This window comes from Dermacentor albipictus, unplaced genomic scaffold, assembly GCF_038994185.2.
Source record: "Dermacentor albipictus isolate Rhodes 1998 colony unplaced genomic scaffold, USDA_Dalb.pri_finalv2 scaffold_30, whole genome shotgun sequence".
NCBI lineage: Eukaryota > Metazoa > Arthropoda > Arachnida > Ixodida > Ixodidae > Dermacentor > Dermacentor albipictus.
In genome coordinates this window covers 2,609,663-2,635,128 of record NW_027225584.1, presented here as the reverse complement: position 1 = coordinate 2,635,128, position 25,466 = coordinate 2,609,663, and the positions used below count along the sequence as shown (strand labels likewise).

The 25,466-nt window shown below is 47.1% G+C and overlaps 1 protein-coding gene across 2 annotated transcripts in view; it reads right to left on the bottom strand.

The window, feature by feature from the left end:
• The window catches only part of LOC135909841 (uncharacterized), a 274,704-nt gene that overhangs the window by 202,092 nt on the left and 47,146 nt on the right, over positions 1-25,466 (bottom strand). For both annotated transcript variants that reach the window (XM_065441885.1, XM_070529765.1), the window contains exons 4-5: positions 9,349-9,479; positions 4,670-4,820 (exon numbers count right to left, since the gene is read on the bottom strand). In XM_065441885.1, the coding sequence (XP_065297957.1) occupies positions 4,670-4,820; positions 9,349-9,479 (282 nt within the window). The remainder of the gene's footprint in view (positions 1-4,669; positions 4,821-9,348; positions 9,480-25,466) is intronic.

The window sequence follows — 25,466 nt, the reverse complement described above, 5'->3', positions numbered from 1 at the left end:
GGCATCAGTTGGATTTCTGTATAGGTGTCCTCAATGAAGTGTGCAACTACCGGTGGCGACTGCATGCGTCGTTTGAGTTCTTAAAATGCGTGGGTATGGGGCTTTTCCCACTTGAATTCGACATCGCATGAAGTTAGATGTGTCTACTGCTCTGCGATGTATGTAAAGTCCTCGACAAAGCTGCCGTAGTAGACACACATGCCAAGGAATCCACGCACCGCGTTCTTGTCGATACGTGTCTAGAACTATGCGATGGCAGCTGTCTTTTGCGTGTCGTGGCGGTCTTCAGATTTTCTGATGGCGTGGCTCAGGAACCGAAGCTCATCGTAAGCGATGCGACAATTTTCTGGCTTCAGAGCGAGCCCTGATCATTTGATGGCGTCTAATAACATCGCAAACCGTCGATGATGATAGTCGAAATTTGAGGCGAAGAAGAAGAGGTAATGCAAATAAAGAAGCCAGGTGTGCAACTTCACTCTTACTAACACCGTGTGTACGATGCAGCGGAACGTTGCAGGCGCCCAGTAGAGTCCTACTGGCATGGTCTTGAGCTCGTATAGGCCGTCTGGCGTGTTGAAGGCGGACTGTTTTCGATCTGTCTCGCCGACTTCTATTTGCCAGTAGGCAGACTTGAGATCCACCGACGAGAAGTGTTTAGTGTTGCAGAGCCGACCCAGTGCGTCGTCGAAACGTAGCAGGTTGTATGCGTCCTTCTTAGTGATCTTCTTCCGTCGACGATAATCGAGGCAGAAACGTAGGGTTCCATCCTTTGACTTCAACAAGACAGCAGGGAACGCCTTCGGGCTTTTCGACTGCTGGATCATGTCGCCGCGCAGCTTTTCGTTGACGCTCTTTTCACGTTCTCGTGTCGAAACATGGTAAGGGCTCTGGCGGAGTGGTCAAGCGCACCCTTCGGTTACTATACCATGCTTTGCGACTGGTGTTTGTTGAATCCTCGATGACGTCGAAAAGTAGTGTTTGTATGCCTTCAGATCAGATTTCTGAGCTGTTGCTGCTAAATCATAAAAAGAATTGGTTCATGTCGAAGTCTGGTTCGGGAACTATGGTCGTCGAGATAGATGCGGCAGAATCCGAGAACACAACCGCATTGCTGGTTTTTCCAATTTCTTGAGAAGTACGTAATCGTCGTGCCCTTGTTATTGTGCTTGACGTCCTCGCTGAAGTTTGTCAGCATCACTTTCGCTTTCCCTCCATGCGTCGAGCAATCGCACTTGCGACGCACATTTCACGGTTGAGCAGAAGACTCTGGTCTCCCTCGATGACGCCTTCTATGTCTCCGTGTTTTTCGGTGCTGATGGTTATAACAATGCTGTATTGGCGCGGGATGCTCACTTGAACTTCGAGCACACCGAAGGCGTGGTGACTACGATAGCTTTCCGACGGTATTGTTTGATATTCCGACAGTGTTATCGACTTCGACTTCAGGTCCATGATTGAGCCATGTTGGTTAGGAGGTCCATAACTATAATGACGTCTCGTGAACACTGTTAGAGGATAACGAAGGTGGCAGGTTAGGTCCTGTCATGAACAGTTTTTCTTGCTTTCATGTCATGTTTCATGTTTTTTCTGTCATGAGCAGTTTTTCTTTCTTTTTCTATCCAGTTGGGCGTTATTAGGTGTCCTCCAGCTGTCTCGATTCGAGGACCTTCCCATGGAGTCTTATTTTTCTTCAACTGGTGGCAAGAAGTCAACTGAAAATAAAATTAAATTACGGGGTTTTACGTGCCAAACCTACTTTCTGACTATGAGGCACGCAGTAGTGGAGGACTCCGGAAATTTCGACCACCTGGGGTTCTTTAACGCGCACCTAAATCTAAGCACAAGGGTGTTTTCGCCTTTCGCCCCCATCGAAATGCGGCCGCCGTGGCCGGGATTCGATCCCGCAACCTCGTGCTCAGCAGCCTAACACCATAGCCACTGAGCAACCACGGCGGGTAAGAGGTCAACTAATCATGCAGTAGTCGGCTGCGGTGTCCACTAATGCGGCGACTGCATGGCCATCAAAAAGCACTTCGAGGTCGGTAGTTCTTTGTCTTGCATTGTGGTCAGGTCTCGGCGTCGGATCATGGCTGCATCGTGTTGAGGTGTGGCTGGAACGTCGCGTCGTCAGGTCTTTTCTCGGCGTATTCTTTGCTTCTAGGCTTCGTCGATGTGGTTGCGTGTCGTTGATATATCATGGAGATGGTCCTTACGGCGTCTTCGTCGGCGGCGGAGGTTTTTCGTCAGTTCGACGAACAGCGACCGCACCTCCATCAGTTGTTACTTTTAGTTTTCCGGATATGTGCTCGCAGACCGGCCCTGGGTTGGGCCAGTGTATGGTCGGCGTTGTGGCGACGGGTAGAGGCCAAGTGATGGCGAACAGGACGGTCGTCAAGAACTACACTGAGTGGCGCTAAGGTAGTCGGCGACACAGCGAGGTCGTTTGCCAAGACTGCAAACCGTAGCCGTCCCATATCTGCCCGTAGGGGCAGCGTCGGTAGACGTAACCCGCTTCTCCGCATTGGTAGCAGAGCACGCGGTGGTCAGTAGCGCGCCAGACGTCTGTCTTCCTTTGGTTGTTTCGCTGGACGACGGGTGGGCGAGTTGACGGCAGTGGCGGAGGACGGCGCAAGTGCATAATTACAGCCCTCTGGCGTGGGCGTGGAGGGTTAATTTCACAATGGGCGACGGCGGTGTAGGTCAGCCCTTCGGGCAAGGCCTATGGTGATACCGGCTGCGCTTCGGGAAGTTCCAGTGACCACCAGATTCCTTCTCCTGTGGCGCCGCTTGCTCTAGAGCAACGAGTTCGCGCTTTGGCTTGCGCACCGCAGAGGAAGGGAAAACGTGTAGGATAATTCTTGCATAATAAATTAGAATAGGAAATGTACGAAAACAGAAAAGGCAATGCATTGCTATTTGAGGCTCGAGCTGGTTGCCTATGGAAGAAAACGTATCGGAGCAATAATTCGCAACAAGCTAAGGCATGGACATGCTGCATCAAAAAATGTGCAGAAAACTCTGCACATCCTAATGGAATGCGAGGGGCTTCACCCTGTGAGATCTGGAGGTAACGTGCCCCTTCCTGAAGCGCTTCGATTTAAAGTAGATGGAATCACCAGGGAATCAGCGGTCGACATCAGCATGAGACGTTTAGAGTATTGTTAGAAAATAATCAGGGAAGAAACTGACGTGCTCAGAGCCGTTACAGGCATTGGTAGCGATACAAGGTATATATATAGAATTCCTCATTAAAAAAGATATCTAGGAAATGTGTACAGAAATGCTACAATGGGAAACATGTGCTGCATATCGCAATACATCAAGCAGGCTAGGTAAATATTTGTCACCGTCCCGTTTCAAAGGGGATGCCAACAAATGATCATCATCAGCATCGCACGTGGCACCTGCGATCTTGCAGGAATACGAAACCGTTGCCGCGTCTTCTCTGCTTCATTGTGATTAGCTGCCGGAAATGCAGCGGTGTTTTCTAGCGCACTTTGCTCGTTTCGTAGTGCAAAATGTGGATTGGTATACTGAAGACATGTGCCGCAGTTGGCTGGCAAATATCGACTGGCATATTAGGAAATGAAAAGATTGTGACTAAGTTCAGCGATCGCTGTTACATAAGGATTACCTGTGTTGCCGGCCCTTCGCGGTGCGCGGCTTTCCTCGAGGATTCAAAAATTAGCTCCTCCACAAGCGTTGTGTAGCTAACCTTCAAATAAAGGGCTTCAACCCCGGAGCATGGGCAACAACTATGTACCGCTTATTGAACGGTGACGAAATGAGTTGCACTGGTTCCTGGCACAGTTACGTTCTCGCACGTGATACAAATGCACCTTTTGCATTCATGCGCACATTTGCGCTCACTACCGCAAACATATCAAGAATTGATTGAATGGCCATACGTTGAATCGATGTTCCGTAGTACGCGAACACACGAATGTTCGAAGCTGAACATTTCATGGTGGGCCACAGAGTAAGCGATTGACTTGCGACAAGTCTTTACTGCACGCTAGGACACATTCCAGAAAATCGACGTTCCAATCCTCGTGCGCATCAAGAACAAAGCTGTCGCAACTGCACACTCACGAGCGGTTACGCGGAATGTAAACCATCTGATGGATGACCGTACTCCGGAAATTCACTCACGCTTGGGAACTTCCAAGCAGCTAGTTCAAAGTGCTTGCGGAAGAAAAACCATGTGCAAAACACACTGAGTTTGATTTCCTTCATAAGCGGCAAGTACTAACAGCTTTGTATACATAACTAGCCCCGCTTTATTACGACTATCTTACATGCAGCTCGCGCGATTTGTACAAGACGTAATGAACTCTGAAGGCGCTTAGATGACTTCTAAAGCTGTGGCCAACGCGTCTTGTCGCCCGACAACATACGGTATAGAATATCCGTCGAGAGACACGTTTGTTGAGCCACACCTGGGCATCATGCGCATCCATTAAATACATGAATGCTGCTTAGGCAAGTAAAGGACGCTCCACTGTGCGACCACAGATGGCGGTGGCCAGTGGATCACCGCGAAGAAGGTCTGCAAATACTGCTTTTTCATCAATTCTGTCCGTATGTAAAACTCCCTGCTAGGGGATTCTTAAGAAGAGCAAATTTCACTAAAGTCTCCCAATGTGAAAAACAGCACTGGGGTGCGAACCTTGTCGAAGCCCTCGTCGTGTCGCTGCGGCTCCTCTTGCCGTTGGCTCAATTTCCACGGGGCCCAAAGGGTCGTGCACCTTTTCCCACACCGGCTTCAGGTCCGCCGTGGACCACCTTCGCCGTTGCTTCGACATTGCTTGCGTGGATCCCTGTTAGGGGAAGTCGTAAAGGGCTACGCTATTACGTCAGCTTTACTCCTGGTAACATAGAAAGTCACTAACTTTATATAGCGCTGAGTCACCATAACCATAATTTGGTCTCTTTTTGATCACTTGTGAGCGACTTTTGATAGAAAAGTAATTGAAGAGTAAATTTCCCAGGTAAAGGTATACAAGCCCCTTCGGTGGAGTTCAGTTCCTTGCACATACTTTATGCCGAGGATGATATATTGGCTCCATTAGTCGCGACTTCTAAAAAACACACAGAGGAGCTCAAAAGTGATCTATTGGGTTAATCGAAACCAAGGAAGAGCGCAATCTTCAGTGGCGATACAGCTTTAGAAAACGACTGGCTGTTCTCCCATTGAAAATTCAGACTGAACGTAAAGCTAAATATATATTAGGTTGTAAATTCTGAGCAAGACTTCCAGGAACAAGAAAAAAAAACAAGCCATCATCCACACTTGTCAACATGTTGAAGTTTGTGCCGCAATCTAGTAACTGGCAAAGCAAATTATCCAGTGCAGATTTGGTTCTTTCGTGTGCAACTATGTATCACACTAATAAGTGTGCTACAGTGGCAGCTGTTATAAGCTGTCGCCGAGGTGCACACAGCTGTCGTTTCTTATGTGATAAACCATTAGGTGTAAAAATATCCAGGCCCCTGTGTTTTTGCACTTAGACCATATAGCTGAGCAGTCATTAGTAGCAGGAACAAAATTCTTGAAAACTGAAACTGAAATACGTTAATAAGCATTCCGAAGTGAATAATGAAAGTTGAGGTTCCGAAATTGTAGCGGAACAATAAATCTTGTCTGTTTAGCAGAAATCTCAGGACCGCCCTTCTAGATATCCATAAAGCTGATAAAATATTTATACGCATTCCAGTGCAAATGATCCCTTATTGGCAGCAGAACATTTTTGCAAACTGGTAACTGGACCATGAATGTACTCAGCAGCACATATTAGGACCATATATTACAACATCCACAGAATGTGTTTCCTGCGCTCTCAGAACAGCGACAGGAGCTCTCAAGTTCACAGGTGTGGCTTTTCTCCCTTCAGTCTAATTGTATATGGACACCTCTAGGACAAGCATTTCACGACAAAGCGACGACATATTTCTCGATGTTGGCATAAGTCGATCAGAAACCCTAACACTTCGCAGAAGGCTGTTGCACTGCCCTGACCAGGTAGAAGTTTTAAAGTTTATGCTTCCTTTCTTCATGCGCGTACTCTTGAACATCTTACAAAAATTGCCCAACGAATTTCGCTTAACAGCAGGGTAGTGGGTAACTCTCCTTCAAATGTAAGAAACATAAACTTCATTGAGTGGATGTTGAATGACAGGACTTCATTACATTATAGTAATAAGTAGAAGCTCTCTCTTAGGGGAACGCCAAAGAGAAAAATGAGTTGAGCTTTATTCGTAAAACACCCCTCTACAATATAAAGAAATACCACTCTTACCGGGAAAGGAGTATTGATAAACGATATAAAGGTGCAGAAATGAGACAGGAGGCACCGATGGAACGCGAGCTCTCTAAAGCAAGAGGTTTTTGACAGGGCCTGCTCAGGTATTGTTAATCGGGTTTCAGTAAAGACGGTCACTAAACTATTTGAAAAGAGGAAGAACAAAAAAAAACGTATTTGGAAAGTCACGAATTTTACGCGCTGGCATAAACGCCCAAATACAAAAGAATGCTTTGAAATAATTGAGTTACCTCGGATTTAGTGCTGGGGTTCTGGCACACTACTATGAAAATCGAACTTTCAACTGCGAGCAAGAGCTTGGGGACCATAGGAGGCGATTTGTTTTTTTGCCGACAAGGCATTCAGGCTGAAATCGAGGGTGCTTGCTACGTTCGCCTGTGTGGCCGATTCAACGTATAAACCTATTCAAGGGCGGGGAGCTGCGCGCGAATATGATGTTACGGGAAGAAAAAAGCGTACGTCTATTCACAGATGGCTTTTAGTGACGGAGCAATGAAGGCTAGAGCAGTGAGCAACCTCAACTCTTCTTCGTCAACTCCAAGGGCACCATCAGCGTCTTCTTCCCACTTTACAAACTGTGACACCACTCTCCGGCGGAAAAAGCACCTTATTGGTTCGGTGCATTGGTCCGAGAAGGGTACGGTTTGCGGCGGCTGAATTGGATGATGTAAGAGCGAAGTGAAGGCACGGCGGCATCTGATACAGGCACTTGATATGTGACCGGGGCATCCTGGCGGAAAATGCGATAAGGGGCGCCGTATCGCGAGAGGAGTTTCTGCGAAAGAACAACACGCAGATTTGGAGACAAAAGTAGCACAAGAGCACATCGTTTGTATTCCACGTCGTGATGGCGCTGGTATCAACGGCACTTCTGGCGTGTCTGTGAAGCAGGGAGACGAATGCGGGAAATCTGGCGTGCTTGGGTTGCTTTGGCTATGACATTCCGTGTGTACTCTATCAGCGAGTCGAGTGCGGTCGAAAAGAGACTCTCGAAAGGCAAAGTCGGCTCCCGGCTGACGAGTTATCTACTCGTCGGGTGAGCAGCCAGCAGTGTCATGGCGTGAGGGATTATAAGCGAACGTGTAAATAGTAAGGCAGTGTCCCAGTCGCGATGGTAAGCGGAAACACATATTGCTAGCATGTCAGTTAGTTTGTGGCTCAAGCGTTCCGTAAGGCAGTTTGAAGAAGGTAAGCCGTAGTAAGCTAGTGTTTAGTAGCACATAATCGAAGTAAATCGTGTATTACTTTGACACAAAAGTATTTTCTGCGATGGCATTTAGCCAAGCTAGAAAACACGGTTTTCACGCATGCAACACTGTATCCATGGAGTAGACATACAAATTACATTAAGGCAGCTTCGGTAGTGGTGGACAACGCAGGCAAGCTAATCACCTGCGCAACTACACGTAGCACCAGGATAGTGGAAGCGGAGGAAGTCGCTGTTGCACTGGCAGCGGCTGAGGGCTATCGAAAAGACAAATCAATGGTCATCGTAACGGATTCAAAAGAGACATGCAGGAACTACACAAAGGGTGGAATCTGCAGGGCTGCCTTAGCTATCCTCCGCAAGGCAGAACACCTCAGACACAGCGCAACCCACAAACTAATCTGGATTCCGGCACACACGTGGATAGAAGGAAATGAAAGGGCAGACAGCTTGGCTCACGAGATCACGTACCGAGTCGAGTGGCCACACGCCCTGGGACAGCTCTTCACCGTGGAGATCGGCTATTCAGAGTTACTGAACTACCACAGTGGCAAGAGAATTAGATACTCCCCGCCATACAAAGCCTTAACACAGCTAGAAGCAGCTAGTTGGCGGAGGCTGCAAACGGGAACCTTCTCTGACTTACATATACTAAGCAAGATGAATCCTACACAATTTAGGAACACCTGCCCGTGGTGCGGGGCAACCCCCACGCTTTACCATATAACCTGGGAGTGTAAACGTAAGTACACATTCCACCAACACAAAACCCCGAGTCCGGAGCAGTGGGAGAGCCGGCTCACCAGGTGCGAGTTCCCCGCCCAAAGGGCAATGGTGCAGCACGCAAGCGAAGCAGTGCGGCTCAGTGGAGCTCTGGACTAGGAGCCCAACCCTGCTAAGAAGGTCAAGCGTCTGCAGCGATGAAGACGAAGACCGAACGCTAAACCCTTAACGGGCCAAATAGTTTTCTCTCTCTCTCTCTCTCTCTCTCCGTGATCGGTGAGAAGTTGGCGAGATGCACCGTGGTCTAAGATGACGTTGTGAAGTAAGAAGTGAGCGATTTCTGTAGCGGAAACTGGTCTGTATTGACCTAGTAATGGCGCAGTGGGTTGTGTAGCCTGTAGCGACGGCAATCCATCTTTTTCCTACATTAGATATTGGGGGAGGTCAAAGAAAATCATGATTGGCGCGAGAGGTACGAAGATCGATAACGAGCACCCCCACCAAGGATGTCACGGGACGGAAGAAGCATACGTCTATTCTCAGATGACTCTTAACGGCGGAGCCAAGAAGCCTAAAGCCGTGAACAACCTGAACTCTTGTTCGTCGTGTCCAAGGCCACCATCGGTGTCCGCTTCTTCTTACGTAAGAGACAGTCACAATATTGTATTTATTTTTGCTGATGCCATGTCCTCCATACTTTTGCTCGCGACTGTACAGGATTCAGGAAAGTTTGATAACACTAGCCAAAATTTTCACGCTCGGAGTGAGCCCATTTAATTGACATGAGCCCGATGGTAAAGTGCCCTCTAAGTTTTAAGAAGCAATTTGTTGGTTCTTCACGAATCAACAGATGCACAGGTGTTAAATGTGCAGAATTCGTATTCCGAAGAGAGACTTTTAGTAGCGTCAGAAGTTTCAGTGGGGCAACTTATATGTAGGTTTGTGTTGCTTTATCACCTCCCCCCCCCCTATTATAGTCTTTGTCTGACTCATTTTACCAGTATCACCTTTTCCTTTACAGACTCGCAATAAATGGGTGGTCGCCGTCTTTCACTGAGGGACACCTTTTGGGCCTTTGGGCGGCCTCACTGTTACCTTCGTGGTCCTGGTAGCCGCTGTTTCCGCTTGGGTCATCTTCGGAGCATGCGTCTGCCGCAATACTGTTGTCGTTTTGGTCTTCACAGGCAGCCGCCCTGCAGCGGTCTGCACTGAGGCGGGGTGGTCAGCTGCGGACAGCAAGGCATAAAAGAAAGATAACGGAACTGTCAGCCGGGTTAATGGGTCTTGATTCGTTTTTGAATTGACTTGTCCAGCGCAAGAAAACACGCACAAAGGTGACTCAAGGGTATATTTATTGCACACCACGTAAACTAGGTTATGCATACGCACGGGCAAACCAAAATGAGATAACAATGCAAAGAAAAAAATAAAAAAAACAAGAAAGGCAACCCAATCCACTTACCACTTGTGCGTTTTTTTTTGTAAGAATTCTATTTCTTAATCACTTAAACAGATATGCAGCTGACTGATGCATTATGTACGTAAAAGTCATGCATTGACACTGTGAGCACCTGTATCTTTCGCCAGATTGAGAGATTAGAAAAGGCCGGGTATCCAGACCACTTCGTAACTAAGCCTTGAGAGAAGGTACCGCAATGGATCGGGGCATCTAGTAGGCGGGAAGACCAATGAAGAGGTAGGAAAAATCAGCTCGCCCCACTGCCATATATCCGCTAGCTAGTAGACAAGTCGAAGAATGTCGCATCCCGATATTGTGCGAGCGTGGTGTTACAGCTGCCAATAGCCTTTGAAGCACTTGGGCGCATGTGAAGCGCAGCGTAGAAGCCGAGTTTAAAAACAAGGATAAACCCGCCGTCACACACCGAGGCCCGTTATTTCCTTCTGCGACAAACGTAATCTCGCGGATCCCTCTACCCGGCGGCGATACTTATATTGGAGAGAATGAAAGGTGGGTCAACGTCAGAATACAAGTGCAGCAGAGAAAATTAGGAAACAATGACCGATTTTCCAGCCAAGTAGCACACTGAACAAAGTATCAGTGCGAGCCACTGTTTAATAGCACGGCGATCTCAGAAACAGTGACATGAACAAAAGAATAATCCTAGGTACCTATCAAATTAGAAAAAACGAACAACGTGCATCAGCCTGCCATGCATATTGCGGTGTAATAAACAGATCGAATTCTTCAAAAGTACGCACAAGCGGTAAACAGATTCTGTTGCCTTTCATGTTGTCTTTTTTCTCATTATTATTATGTCGGTTTCTGCTTGCGTATTCGCGCACCCGTTTGCGTCGTATGCAGTAAATATTCACTTGAGAGTCAGTGATGGCCGAGTGCGCGATTCTGTCCTCCCTGTTGTTTCTCGCACTGGACGAGTCAATTAAGAAATGAAAGAAGGAGAGGCAGTTATCACAGCCAACATTTCTTGCGCAGTGCAGAAGAAATGACAGCTAACACCATGTCACAGCACTCCAAGTGCAGGCAAAAGAACTCCCCTTACAAACAAGGGAAGAATGCCAGAAAAAGTAAACCGATAACGACGACACTTGTAAAATGTGCAAAAAATACTTTTAAAAGATGTGTGCTCGGAGAAGGAAGGTTAATGTGTTTAAAGCTGAAACAATGCAGACAGATCGTCAGGCTTATTTTCAATAATGAACAGTATCTCCAAATTGTCGGCAACAGCACAATACTACTCCTTGAGTAGTCAAAAAGGGAGACATTATTTGCACAATAAATCAAACATATGTCACCAATTAAGCAAATTATGGTACTTATGTTTCAAGCACACTCCACTAGGTCAATTCGATCGACGCCACTGCGGCGTTTCCATGCTCCAGCGTTAATGACAGAGAGTATCCGCGGTCATCGTGTGAGATGTGCTTATGTTTGCCTGTGCGTCCCTGAAACATGCTTGTTGATTTAGTTAGTAAGGGAATGTTTACAAGTTTACACGGCTGGTTAAACTACTGTCACTTACTTCCTATGCCCATTTAAAGTTTGCACTCGCAGTCGATTCTACGCTTTCGACCGAAAGTAACTTCTTTCGACAGAAGCTTTCGCTTCTCGCGGCTACCATATTTCGCCATAAAGGAGATGGCCAAAATAGCCAAAATCAATTAAGAAGGGTGTTTGTCGCAGTTCGCTTCCTTGTGTTCTTACTGTGATTTTTTACCGTGGAGTTCATAAACATGCTGAAATGAGCGACAAAGCTGCATTTCATATTTCGGTGAGAATAACGCACTTCTGCAAGTAGGGCCATCATAAAATTGTCGGCTGTCGTCTGCCAATGCTCGACCGCACCCCGTCAGCGTAGGCATGACACTGGCCGCGCTTCTTCAATGCCGTAGCCGTCAAGTCTCACTAATTTCGATTAGTTTTGAAGACTGAACTAGCGCTAAACCATTCGAAAGTTAAGGTACGTCCAAATGTACACTTGCCGGCGCGCGCTAACTCCTGACTGCTCTTGGATAGACGCCTTGGCAGTAATCATTTAGTATTAAGTTGATGCGCAAAAGCCGCCATTGGGATGTGGCTACTATATATATATGCGTCGGTCAATCTGGTGCAGGACAAGTTCGGTCCGTACCAGGTAGCATCGCAAGAGCATAGAGATTCCTACAATAATTTTTTGAGGAAATGGTTTTACCTGACGATCGTCTTGGTAACCACAGGCGTTTTGCGACTTTGTTTAGTACGCTTTATTTTCATTTTACCAACTTTGTGCGCACTCAATTCTTTTCTAAGCATAGAAAACTCTACGAAGACGCACAATCACTACTAACTGCAGAGTTTTAGCCTGTCGAGGTGGCCAAACGGAGACCCGTCAAGTGTCCAAACCCACCGACTCGTCCGCGAGAAAAAGGCCGTTCTGTGGCTCTTGTCGGTAAATGCGTGGGTGGTATAATGCTGTCAACATCATGCTTCTGTGCTGGAAGTCATGTGCGAATCCTGCCGTCAGGCAATTTTAGTAATATTTCCTCATTTATTACACAGCAATTTGTTGAAAATTATGAGTTTGCAAAGCCATGAAGCCGTTTGAAGCGAGAAGGAGGAAGTTTATTCAAATCGATGTACTTCTTCTGCTGGCTGAATGGCCCCCATTGCAGCTTCCGAAGACATAGCACCAGAGTGCCCTCTAGTGATTGTTGTATGAAACCCTATGCACCAGAATGGAGCACATAAGAGCTAGCGCGCCCTCCAGCCCAGTTGCGTACACACTCAGCCACCACACTTGCACGTAGCTGCTTCTGCAGAATAGAAACTGCGCACGCCGCGTTGTGCCGCGACGAGCGCACTCGCTGAGGTATCTGCTCTTCGCTAAGGTCCACAGCATACTCCCGTTGGTGCCTGGGTTTGACGTGACCCAAGATCCGAGCGGCAACGTCGGACTTCTACGCACGTGGCACACCAGCGTGGTCTAAGCTCGTTACATTGGAAAATCCTTTGCGCGAGAGTCCGTACTGGGGCATGCGTTGCTTAGCTGGTGTGCGCTCAGCCGGCGTAATCGCAAATGCGATCGTGAAGATCAACTTGCCTTTACGCTCGCAAATTGTTCGATTTAGGTAAGTGCGAATAAAATGTGCTACTCTGTCACTGAGTGACATGAGCCATGGACGCATTTCTTACAAAAGAAGAAAAAGAGAAAGAGCTCTCGCTCGCACCACTAGCCAGATAGAAACCACAAAAAGAAACATGAAGGTTTCAGATTTCACCACAATGTATGACATAGCTGGGGTAAAGGCAGTATGCATTAGTTGCACACATCAGGGCCTCAATGTTCAGGCATTTCCCACTACCGCGAAGTGATATTAAGAGGCATTAAAAACGAGGTTGAATGCCCTGCTGCAAGGCTTTAGTGCTCACAGACGCCAGGCTGCTGCAGTCAATATGCAGATAGCTGAGGCGAACATACACCGAACGTGCTAGGTCGCTGGTCAAATTTGAATGCCATCGATACCAAGAGCTACAGCCAATACGGTGCCACACATGGGCGAGTGCGCGATGGTTTTCGGTAAGCGCCGTCACTTGAATTTTTGCAGGGAGCCTCTTAGGCCGCTCATCTCTCGAACAGGCAGAATGGACGGCGTAGGGCTGCATGATTGTTTTGTATATACTTTTGCAGTGCCACGAGTTGCCCATGCGTTTTGTGAATGGGGAAGCGTCCACCCCCCCCCCCCCCCCCCCATCCACAGCGCGTCGGGCAGCAACCGTTTCTGTTGTTGAGGGGTCGGATGGCCCGCGTGGTGTCGGGTGACGAGCCGAGGCGCGCGCCGCCGCGGGGGCCGCGGTGCAGAGGCGGAAAACGGATTCGGAGAGCAAGCTTTTACGCGCGCTGTGTTGACATTCCGCCGATGGTCATAATAGGGCCACGCGGACAAACCTCGAGTGGGACGGTTGTATACGCGACGTTGTGGCGCCGGCTCTTGAGTCCCCTGCTAATTAAAAACGCAGCTGCGAGCAATGTTGACCACGTCTGGCGCGTACGGAGCGGGGGGTTCACACCCCTACGCATTCGGGCGGCAGCCACGTGCATCTTGTTTTGAGCGCTGGGGAGAGCCCGCTTGGTGTCGTGTTACAACAGGCAGTGCGCGCCGTAGAGAGGGGCGCGGTGCGCATGCGGAGGCCGCGTTCGGAGAACGTCGTTTTAAGAGCACCCGAGTCCGGATGCCGCCAGTGGTCATTATTTTTCTACCAGGAAAAACCTTGAGGGGGACTACGGTACGCGGTGTTGGGACACCAGCGCCCGAGCCCCCTGCTGTCTAGAAACGCCGCTGAGGTGCGAGATGGCCTCAATAAATCGTGCATGCCTGGCGTGTTTGCCGAGGCCGTCACTGACCACGTGGAAATAGGAGGGGGAGAAGATGTGGGAAGAGGGAAAACAGGGTGGTTTTCCAATAGATTCACTTTTGAGACTAAGCCCATCCCTTTGGGTTGTGGCTTAAGAAACTGTCAACTCTCATTGGCAATTGCTTCCGTGGGATGGGCTAACGACCCTACCGCCCTTTTTCTTTGTCTCTTTCCCCTATAACAATCGAGACGAGGTGCTTGTTCGTCAGTCTAGGCTGTAATCACTAAACCTGATAGAACAGTGACTCCGTACGATGCAACGCTAGTCTGGGCCGTAACCACTTAGTGGTAGAACAGTGAGACTCGGTTGGTCGTATGTAGTGACAGTTGTCCTAGGCTCTAACTTAAGAAAAAGTAGAAGAGTAAGGCGCTGTTTACTTGTGTGTTTTGTGTCAGTGTTCTTTTGCTAACTCTGTATTTGACTGTGTAAATATTTCCGTTGTAATATATCTTCAAGTTTTGTTACCTCCAACCTGCCTCCTGCTTCATCGACCCCGATAATCACCTTGAAGAGACTTTGGTCGACTTCAAGGAGAAAAGAACAGCCCTTTTATTCAAACTGTCTAAACACAATGAGAGCTTCGCAGCTTGTCCCCGCATCGTATGGGTTAGCTTTTCGCATCTTTATTTTTCGCCCCTCAACAGCAGCAACAAGCGAGTGTTCATTGTATCTTCTAGACTGTAGACGACGGGACCAAGTTCAAACGACGCGCCGTGCTTCCGGCGGCGGCTGCGTACGGCGCGACTCAACGCGGCCGCACGGCCCCTACCATAAGAGCGGTCTACGATGGGGATAGAGGATACACAGAGGGATAAGTCGCGCAAAGTGCACTATTCAGTTCGCGAGCGGCGACGCTGTGATAGTGAAATGCCGTCTCGTACGACTCCATAGTAGAGGGTGCCAATGCGTCACATGATCTTGTAGCGTCTGAAATAGCCTAGTAATAGCTTCTCGCTGAGTCTTAGTCGGTGTATTGCAGTCCAAACCCAAACACGGTCTCCGGACTTGTACTAACGCCGTCGATGGTTCAGAGTTGACTGTCGGTCGTCTGCTGCTTCTTATTCCGTAGGCAGGCGAGCTGACGGGCTTCTTCGCCGCGCTGGAGATAGGTGGCGACGTCAAGATTCCCTTCGTCGGTGACGTGCGGCAGCACGGCATTGAGAGCCGTCGCCGGGTTACTGCCGTAAACCAGCTTGAACAGCGTGATTTCTCTAATTTCTTGAACCGTCATGTTGTAAGCGAAGGTTTCGTACGGCAGCATGGCATCCCATGCCTTCTGTTCAAGTTCAACGTACATTGGTAGTATGTCGGTGAGGGTCTTGTTTAGGCGCTCCGTTAGACCATTGGTCTGTGAGTGGTATTCAGTTGTCCTCCTGTGGCTTGTCTGGCTGTGCTGCAGAATGGCTTAGATGAGCTCCGCTGTAAAGGCCGCTCCTGTGTTGGTGGTGAGGATATCTTGGGCGCCGTGTCGCAACAGGATATTGTCGACAAAGGAGTTCGTCACTTAAAGAATACATTGTTGCGCCAAAAAAGTAAAATAAAGACTTGGGAAGGAAGAGTCCGAAACGACAGATTGAGCGCTGAACTCAAATGTTGGATGTAACTTGAAGTAGACATGGTAGAAAGGGGGCCCAGTGTATTGGAGATGTAGTTGAGTAGAACTTGTTGCTGGGCGAGTTCGTCGGGATCTAAAGAATACATTGTTGCGCCAAAAAAGTAAAATAAAGACTTGGGAAGGAAGAGTCCGAAGCGACAGATTGAGCGCTGAACTCAAATGTTGGATGTAACTTGAAGTAGACATGGTAGAAAAGGAGCCCACTGTATTTGAGATGTAGTTGAGTAGAACTTGTTGCTGGGCGAGTTCGTCGGGATCTAAAGAATACATTGTTGCGCCAAAAAAGTAAAATAAAGACTTGGGAAGGAAGAGTCCGAAACGACAGATTGAGTGCTGAACTCAAATGTTGGATGTAACTTGAAGTATACATGGTAGAAAGGGGGCCCAGTGTATTGGAGATGTAGTTGAGTAGAACTTGTTGCTGGGCGAGTTCGTCGGGATCTAAAGAATACATTGTTGCGCCAAAAAAGTAAAATAAAGACTTGGGAAGGAAGAGTCCGAAACGACAGATTGAGCGCTGAACTCAAATGTTGGATGTAACTTGAAGTAGACATGGTAGAAAAGGAGCCCACTGTATTGGAGATGTAGTTGAGTAGAACTTGTTACTGGGCGAGTTCGTCGGGATCTAAAGAATACATTGTTGCGCCAAAAAAGTAAAATAAAGACTTGGGAAGGAAGAGTCCGAAACGACAGATTGAGCGCTGAACTCAAATGTTGGATGTAACTTGAAGTAGACATGGTAGAAAAGGAGCCCACTGTATTGGAGATGTAGTTGAGTAGAACTTGTTGCTGGGCGAGTTCGTCGGGATCTAAAGAATACATTGTTGCGCCAAAAAAGTAAAATAAAGACTTGGGAAGGAAGAGTCCGAAACGACAGATTGAGCGCTGAACTCAAATGTTGGATGTAACTTGAAGTAGACATGGTAGAAAGGGGGCCCAGTGTATTGGAGATGTAGTTGAGTAGAACTTGTTGCTGGGCGAGTTCGTCGGGATCTAAAGAATACATTGTTGCGCCAAAAAAGTAAAATAAAGACTTGGGAAGGAAGAGTCCGAAACGACAGATTGAGCGCTGAACTCAAATGTTGGATGTAACTTGAAGTAGACATGGTAGAAAAGGAGCCCACTGTATTGGAGATGTAGTTGAGTAGAACTTGTTACTGGGCGAGTTCGTCGGGATCTAAAGAATACATTGTTGCGCCAAAAAAGTAAAATAAAGACTTGGGAAGGAAGAGTCCGAAACGACAGATTGAGCGCTGAACTCAAATGTTGGATGTAACTTGAAGTAGACATGGTAGAAAAGGGGCCCACTGTATTGGAGATGTAGTTGAGTAGAACTTGTTGCTGGGCGAGTTCGTAGGGATCAAAAGAATACATTGTTGCGCCAAAAAAGTAAAATAAAGACTTGGGAAGGAAGAGTCTGAAACGACAGATTGAGCGCTGAACTCAAATGTTTGATGTAACGTGAAGTAGACATGGTAGAAAAGGGGCCCACTGTATTAGGAATGTAGTTGGGTATAACTTGTTGCTGGGCGAGTGTTTTTCTGTTTTCTGTTTCCATATTTTTCTGGCATTCCTTACCATATGTTAACGCTAAGCGAAAACTCAAGAGATCAGGAGCTTTAAGTATCTTTAAGTCTTTAAATAATGAATTAGTTGGAAAGTCAAATGGCACTTTGCACACAACACGAATGGCTCTCTTTCGCAGACGAAAAATACGATTAATAATAGTGGCAGATGTGGTGCCCCAAACCAGGCATCCGTAATTTAGGTGGCGAAAAAATAAACAGTTATAAAACAGAAATTTTACCTTATGTGGAATCTGTTTAACAGTAAAAAGAAGACCTGAAACGTGAGAAAGCTTGTTTGTTAAAAACTTAGTATGACAGTTCCAAGACATGTCATGATAAAAAAAAACACCTAAGGTTTTAATGGAATTCACGAGCATGATTTTTAAGAGCCAAGTTTAATGTCATCCTTCAGGAGAGCATTCTTATTCTTGGCTTGAAACAAAATTGCTTTAGTTTTTTCTGTGCTGATTTTCAACCCATTTCAGACAGACCAAGTATATAATTTCTTAAGCACACAATTCGCAACTGTAAGCAGTGTCACAGCATTACTTGGGGAAAACAACGTGGTTGCATTATCAGCATATAAAATAAACTTGGTGGGGAAATCTACATTACCAATATCATTAATAAAGGTATTAAAGAGAAGAGGGCCTAAAATGCTACCCCGCGGAACGCCAATATAAACTGGTTTAACTTGAGATGAAATGTTATGAATTTGCATAAATTGGCATCTATGACCCAGATATGACCTAATCAGGTCTAAAGCGATGCCACGAATACTATAGCGATTCATTTTATGTGACAGAAGCTCGTGGTTAATGCAGAGAAGGCCTTGCTCTAAAGTCTATAAAAATGCCTAGAGTAAGAAGGCCTTTTTCAAAATTATCCAAAAGGAATTCTTTTTGCTGAAGCAGGGCAAGTTGGGCAGACCTATTTTTACGAAAGGCAAAGTGACAATTGGTTAATAACTTTTTGCCTTCGAGGATATCAGAAATGCCTTGAAAAATAATTTTTTCTAAACCTTTTGAAAATACGGGGAGAATAGAAATTGGTCTATAATTTGTCAACAACTTCTTATCCCCTTTCTTGAACAAAGCCAAAACATTTTGCAGTTTGCATCGGACGTGGAAATACACCGGAAGAAAGGCAGACATTGTAAACGCGCATTAATATAGGCGCAATCAAATCTAAGACGTATTTCACAGGCTTAATCTGAATATCATTGACACCACAAATGCCGCTGTTATTGAGTTCACTGAACTTGCATATTATTTCTGATACGTTTGTTGGGTGCAAAAAAAACTGAATCGGAGCAATGAACGGATAAGTAACGACTAGCATTCATATTTATAGGTGCACTTGCAACGCTGGTAAAGTAACTGTTAAACGTGTCAGGCAAAAACACGTCTGGAACTACATTGCCATTTTCCAAAATACCTGTTGGAGGCTGATAATCAGGCACACGATTCAAGAAAACATTGGCCCGCTTCCAGAACTTCCAGTTGTCATTGCAGCAGGCTTGAAAGTCTTCGAGATGATAGTGGTCTTTAGCGCGGCGCAGCTCGTTTGTTAATTGGTTCCGAAATGATTCAAAAACCTGCCGGTCATGTGGATTCCGGGTTTTAATGAACTTATCATATAATTTTATTTTAACCTTAATTTTACGCAGCAATTCTGTCGTGATCCAGGGTTTGCGGATTTTCGAAGAACGCGAAGGTTTTGTATGAAGTGGGAAATGTATTTTGTAGCAAGTTCGAAAAATATGCAAGAATGTTTCATAGACAGCATCTGCATTATCTGCAGCGAAAACATCCCCCCCCCCAAGTTAATCACCCGTATTTCATTTCGGAACTGTGCAAGCTGGTGCATCTTAATTGGTTGATTAGTGAAGTTACATTTGTTTTCTCTTTTATTACGGATGAGACTTAGGAAGATGGGCATGTGGTTGCTTAAGCCATACGTGAAAACACCAGCTTTTATGTAAGCTTGGCCAAAGTTTGTCAGAAAAAGGTCAACACAGGTAGATGTGTTAGCTGTGACGTTGGTTGGAATTGAGATAGTATTATGACAGCCATATGCTTGCAACAAAAGCTAAAAGTGAGGAGTCGCTGCGGTATCAGTCACACGTCAGTGTTGAAATCGCCACCGAAAACAATTGTACATTGTAGATCATGCGCATGTGAAAATAATTTCTCCAGAAACGCCAAGAATCGCTTGACATTCCCATTGGGTGGACGGTAGAGCACAGAAAATATAGTTCGTGCATGCAGCACAGATAAGACTTCACAGTCTTCCGTCAAGAGGAAAAATTCATCAATGCAATTTACTTAAAGATTACCTTGCACAAGCATGCTAACACCACCTACCCGCGAAGTGGTTCTAGACCTAGTAAAACATTGATCGCTCGGAAGGCACCATGGGGTAGAGTGTTGGTCATACCACGTCTCAGAGAGCATTATGAAATCAAACTGAAATTTGAGGCTTTCAAAGAAAAAAGCAAGTTTATCTTTTTTATTTCTTGCAGACTGGCACTTCAGGCAAAAACATTTAGTTGCCCGATTATGACAATTTCCAATATAATTAACAAAATGTGATGGAGGCAGCAAGCCTGTGAAAGAAATGGCAGTAGAAAGACACGTTTAACAGTAGAACACACGTTCTACAAGACAGTAGAAAAACACGTTTTATTATTTCAGTTCATCAAGGTCGGCAGCACAGGTGATAGTGTGGGCATGACTGCCCTATTTTTTCCGTACAAACATTTTTCCGCGATGGTGCCAAGCGAAACTGAAACCATTGGCACTTGCCCAGTCTTTAGCGGTCTTCAAGAGCGCCCTGTTATGGGCAGTTAGGTTTTCCAACATGAAAACATCTTTTTCTACTGTTGGCAGTACTTTAAGTTTGTTCAGCCATTGATCCCTCACTGATTGATGTGCAAAGCGTATGATAACACCGGGAATCTTATCAGGGTTAGAAGGAGGCCTGTGCACGGCAAGAGCAGATTGACTGGTCAGGGGATCAAGTTCTAACTTTGACGCAAGCACGGTTATTTTGCTGATTACGGACTCATCTTCATGCATTTTGAGGCCATGAATTTCAATGTTCAGTTTTCTGCTTTGGTATTCCAGATCATTCAATGCAACAGACAACTTTCGTACCTCGTCGTTGGCACCGGAGTTTTCAAGGTTGGAAAGCCTGGAATTCATGCTCTTAATTTTAGCATCATGCTTGGAGACTTGAGCAAGTATTTTGTCATATTCGTTTGACATGAACTGCAATGATGCCTCAATGCTGTCCACCGTTTTCTTTAGGGGTAATAAATCATCAAGCTTGCGGTTGATATCAGGAAGCAGAGAAGCTACAGAAGGTCCCATATTACTATTCATGCAAGGCGCATTTGTTTTGCTCTTGCGGCAATGCTGACACCTCCAGGCTTTCTTATACTCTTCCCCCTTTGATTTGAAAGTTTTCGGCGATTCCCGAGCATTCACCAAGATGGTAAATACTACTGCAGACGCAACATGTCATGAAATGAGCATCAGCTTCAATGTCAACATCACATTTTGCGCAAGTTTCATCTTCTAAGGCACTCATAATTGAGACAGTTAACTGGCAGGCACGGTGACATGGACGAAAAGCAACGCAACCAATATTTTCAATGTGGTGCAAAAAACTAGGCAGCAGCAGCAGCGAGAATACTAAAAGTGATCGGATATTACAGCTAGAAAAAGAAAAAACTACACAAACCTGTGAAAAATTACAGGACAGTTTAAGACAGCGTGTTGGCTGTGCTGCCGCTGCTGCCACAAGACGAGGAAGCGCTTGGCGACCACTTCTTATGTAGCGGATGGCGGCGCTTCAGCTGCTTGGGCCGGGACGCAGGACTTGGTGAAGACAACTGTCACAAGTAGCTTGATCTTGACGATTAGATTCCAGACAGGCGCTTACGTCGATCCGAGCAAAGCCACGTTGCCAGCACAAGAGCAGCAGCAACTGTAAAAAATTGCAAGACAGTTTAAGACAGCGTGTTGGCTGTGCTGCCGCTGCTGCTACAAGACGAGGAAGCGCTTGGTGACCACTTATGTAGCGGATGGTGGCGCTTCAGCTGCTTGGGCCGTGACGCAGGACGTGGTGAAAACAACTGTCACAGGTAGCTTGATCTTGACGATTAGATTCCAGACAGGCGCTTACGTCGATCCGAGCAAAGCCACGTTCCCAGCACAAGAGCGGCAGCAAATGAAAAAATTGCAGGACAGTTTAAGACAGCGTGTTGGCGGCGCTGAGGCTGCTGCCACAAGACCTGAGCTGTTGCTCCTTAACCATAGGAAAAATTGGTTTATGTTGAAGTCTGGCTCGGGAACTATGGTCGTCGAGATAGATGCGGCAGAATCCGAGAGTACAACCACATTGCTGGTTTCCACAATTTCTTGAGAAGTACGCAATCGTCGTGCCCTTGTCGATGTGCTTGACGTCCTGACTGAAGTTTGTAACCATCATTTTCGCTTTCCCTCCATGCCATCGAGCTTGCCATGCCATACTTGCGACGCACATTTCACGGTTGAGCGGAAGACGCTGGTCCCCCTCGATGATGCCTTTTATGTCTGCTGGTGTTTCGGTGCTGATGGTTATAACAATGCTGCAATGGCGCGGGATGCTCACTTGATCTTCGAGCACACCGAAGGCGTGGTGGCTACGATAGCTTTCCGACGGTATTGTTTGATATTCCGACAGTGTTATCGACTTCGACTTCAGGTCGATGATTGAGCCATGCTGGTTAGGAAGTCCATAACTATAATGACATCTCGTGAACACTGTTGGAGGATAACGAAGGTGGCAGGTTAGGTCCTGTCATGAAAACTTTTTCTTGCTGCGCAGAATCCAGTCGGGCGTTATAAGGTGTCCTCCAGCTGTCCCGATTGGAGGACCTTCTCATGGAGCCTTAACTTTCTTCAACTGGTGGCAAGAGGTCAACTAATCATGCAGTAGTCGGCTGCGGTGTCCACTAAGGCGGCGACTGCATGGCCATTAAAAAGCTGTTGAGATCGGTAGTTCTTGCATTGCAGTTACGTCTCGGCGTCGGATCATGGCTGCATCGCGTTGAGGTGTGGCTGGAACGTCGCGTCGTCAGGTCTTCATTTCTCGGCGTATTCTTTGCTTCTACGCTTCGTCGATGTGGTTGCCTCTCGTTGATATATAATCGAGATGGTCTTTTCGACGTCTTCGTCGGTGGCGGAGGTTCTTCGACAGTTCGACGAACAGCGACCGCACCTCCATCAGTTGTTGCTTTTAGTTTTCCGGATGTGGGCTTGCAGACCGGCCCTGGGCTGGGCCAATGCATGGTCGGGGTTGTGGCGATGGGTAGAGACCTAGTGAGGGTGAACGGGATGGTAGCCGAGAACTACACTGAGTGGCGGTAAGGTAGTCGGCGATACAGCGAGGTCGTTTGCCAAGACTGTAAACCGCAGCCGTCCCATCTGCCAGTATGGGCGTCACCGGTAGACGTGACCCGTTTCTCCGCAGTGGTAGCAGAGCGCGCGGTGGTCAATACCGCGCCAGACGTCTGTCTTCCTTTGCTTGTTCCGCTGGACGACGGATGCGTGAGTTGACGGTGGAGGAAGCGGACGGCGCAAGTCCACAATTACAGCCCTCTGGCGTGGGCGTGGAGGGTTATTGTCATGATGGGCGACGGCGGTGTAGGTCATCGCTTCAGGCTAGGCCTGTGGCGATACCGGCTGCACTTCGGGAAGTTCCAGTGACCACCGGCTTCTTTCTCCCACGACGTCATCGAACGAGGCAACCTGAGGCTGGGATCCTGTGAAACCCGTCTGAAGTTCCTCTGGCACGACCGCTCTTATGGTGTCACGTAGGTCGTCGGTGTCCAATGAATGAAGCTCGGTGTAGTTTGCTGGGATTGTGCGGCGGTTGAATTGGCGTATCTGCATTTCTAGAGTTTTCTCGATGCTGGTGGATTCGCTAATAAACTCTTCGACGGTCTTCGGTGGGGTATCATTCCTGCGAAATGTTGTTGCTTTGCACCACCTATGAGCAACTGCACGTTCGCTTCTTTGGACATATTGGGGTGGGCGTGGTGCAATAGAACACTCATTTCTTCTGTAAACATGTTAACGTTTTCACTTAGTAGCTGCACTCGGACTGCCAATACAACTTTCTTTCGGGAGAATGCTTGTGAATTCCCTCAGGAAATTACGGTGGGACAAGTGCCACTTTGTAAGGGTGGACTCCGCATTCTCGAACCACGTCCTCGCGGAATCTTCCAAGGAGAAACACGCATGGCGTAGCTTATCCTCAGAGGTCCTTTGTTGAAGACAGAAACCCTTTCGAAAGCCTCAAGCCAGGTTTCTGGATCGTTCGCTTAAGCTTCTCGGAAAGCCTTTGGCTCCTTGGAATGCGGAAGTACGATGGGTTCACTGAAGCTGCCTTCGTTGTTGACTTGTCGATGTGCATTCAGGTCTGCTCGTGTAGAAGACCGTACTACGGGGGAAAGTTTTGGTAGTCTGTAGCTTTCTAGATCATCCAGGGTGGCGCTGGTGCTGTCTTCAGGTTTCGCGCTTGGATCACGGCTTGTGGGGGCGTTTGGTACATAAACACACTGGCACCTTCGCCAGACGTCATGCAGTAGTGACGGTGAAAAGCGCTCACCCGAAAACCGCAAACAAGTCCACTTGTCAGTATGAAACCTCATGCGCCAGAGTGGAGCACGTGAGAGCTAGCGCGCACTTGAGCCTCATTGCACGCACAGTTAGCCGCCACATTTGCACGTAACTGCCTCTGCGATGAAGTGAATTGTCGACACCGCTTTGCGACCTGACGAGCGTGCTCGATGAACTAGCTGCTGTTCGCTCCCATTGGGGTTTGGGGGTGACGTGACTCAGGGTCAGAGCGGTAACGTCATACTTTTACCCATGTCGCGAACCCTCGAGGTGCAAGCTCGTTACATTAAAAATCATTTGCACGAGAGTCCGCAATGAGACAAGTATTGCTGAGCCAGTGTACAGGCTGCCAGCGTACTAACAAGTGCGATCATGAATATGAAATTCTCTATAGCACCGCAAAATGTTTGATTGTCACAGAGGAAAGTGCGTAAGAAGGTGTGCTACTCATGTCACTCAGTGAGACAATAGCTCCGCGTAACAATAGTGCAATCATTACCATCATCATCATTAGCCTGATTGCGCCCACTGCAGGGCAAAAGCCTCTCTCATACTTATCCAACAACCCCGGTCACGTACTAATTGTGGCCATGTTGACCCTGCAAAATTTTTAATGTCATCCGCCCATCAAATTTCTGCCGCCCCCTGCCACGCTTCCCTTTCATTGGAATCCAGTCCGTAAGCCTTAATAACCATAGGTTATCTTCCCTCCTCATTAAATGTCCTGCCCATGTCCATTTCTTTTTCTTGATTTCAACTAACCTGTCATTAACTCGCGTTTGTTCCCTCACCGAATCTGCTCTTTTCTTACCCCTTAACGTTACACCCATCATTCTTCTTTCCATAGCTCGTTGTGTCGTCCTCAATTTAAGCAGAACCCTTTTCACAAGCCTCCAGGTTTCTGTCCCATACGTGAGTACTGTTAAGACACAGCTGTTATATACTTTTTCTCTTTTAGGGTTAGTGGCAACCTGCTGTTCATGATTTGAGAATGCCTGCCAAACGCACCCCAGCCCATTCTTATTCTTCTGATTATTTCAGTCTCATGTTCCGGATCCGTGGCCACTAACTGCCCTAAGGAGATGTTTTCTCTTACCACTTCCAGTGCCTTGCTACCTATCGTAAACTGCTGTTCTCTTCCGAGACTGTTAAACAGTACTTTAGTTTTCTGCAGAGAAATTTTTAGACACACCCTGCTACTTTGCCTCTCGAGGTCAGTTAGCATGCATTGCAACTGGTCCGCTGAGTTACTAAGCAAGGCAATATCATCAGCGAATCGCAAGTTACTAAGGTATTCTCCATTGCCTCTTATCCCCAATTTTTCCCACTCCAGGTCTCTGAATACCTCCTGTAAACACGCTATGAATAGCATTTGAGAGATCGCATCTCCCTGCCCGACGCCTTTCTTTATTGGGATTTCTTTATTGGGAATAAAGGGATGAGACACGGTGTATTCCATGTGACCATCCAAAAGCAAATTTCAACT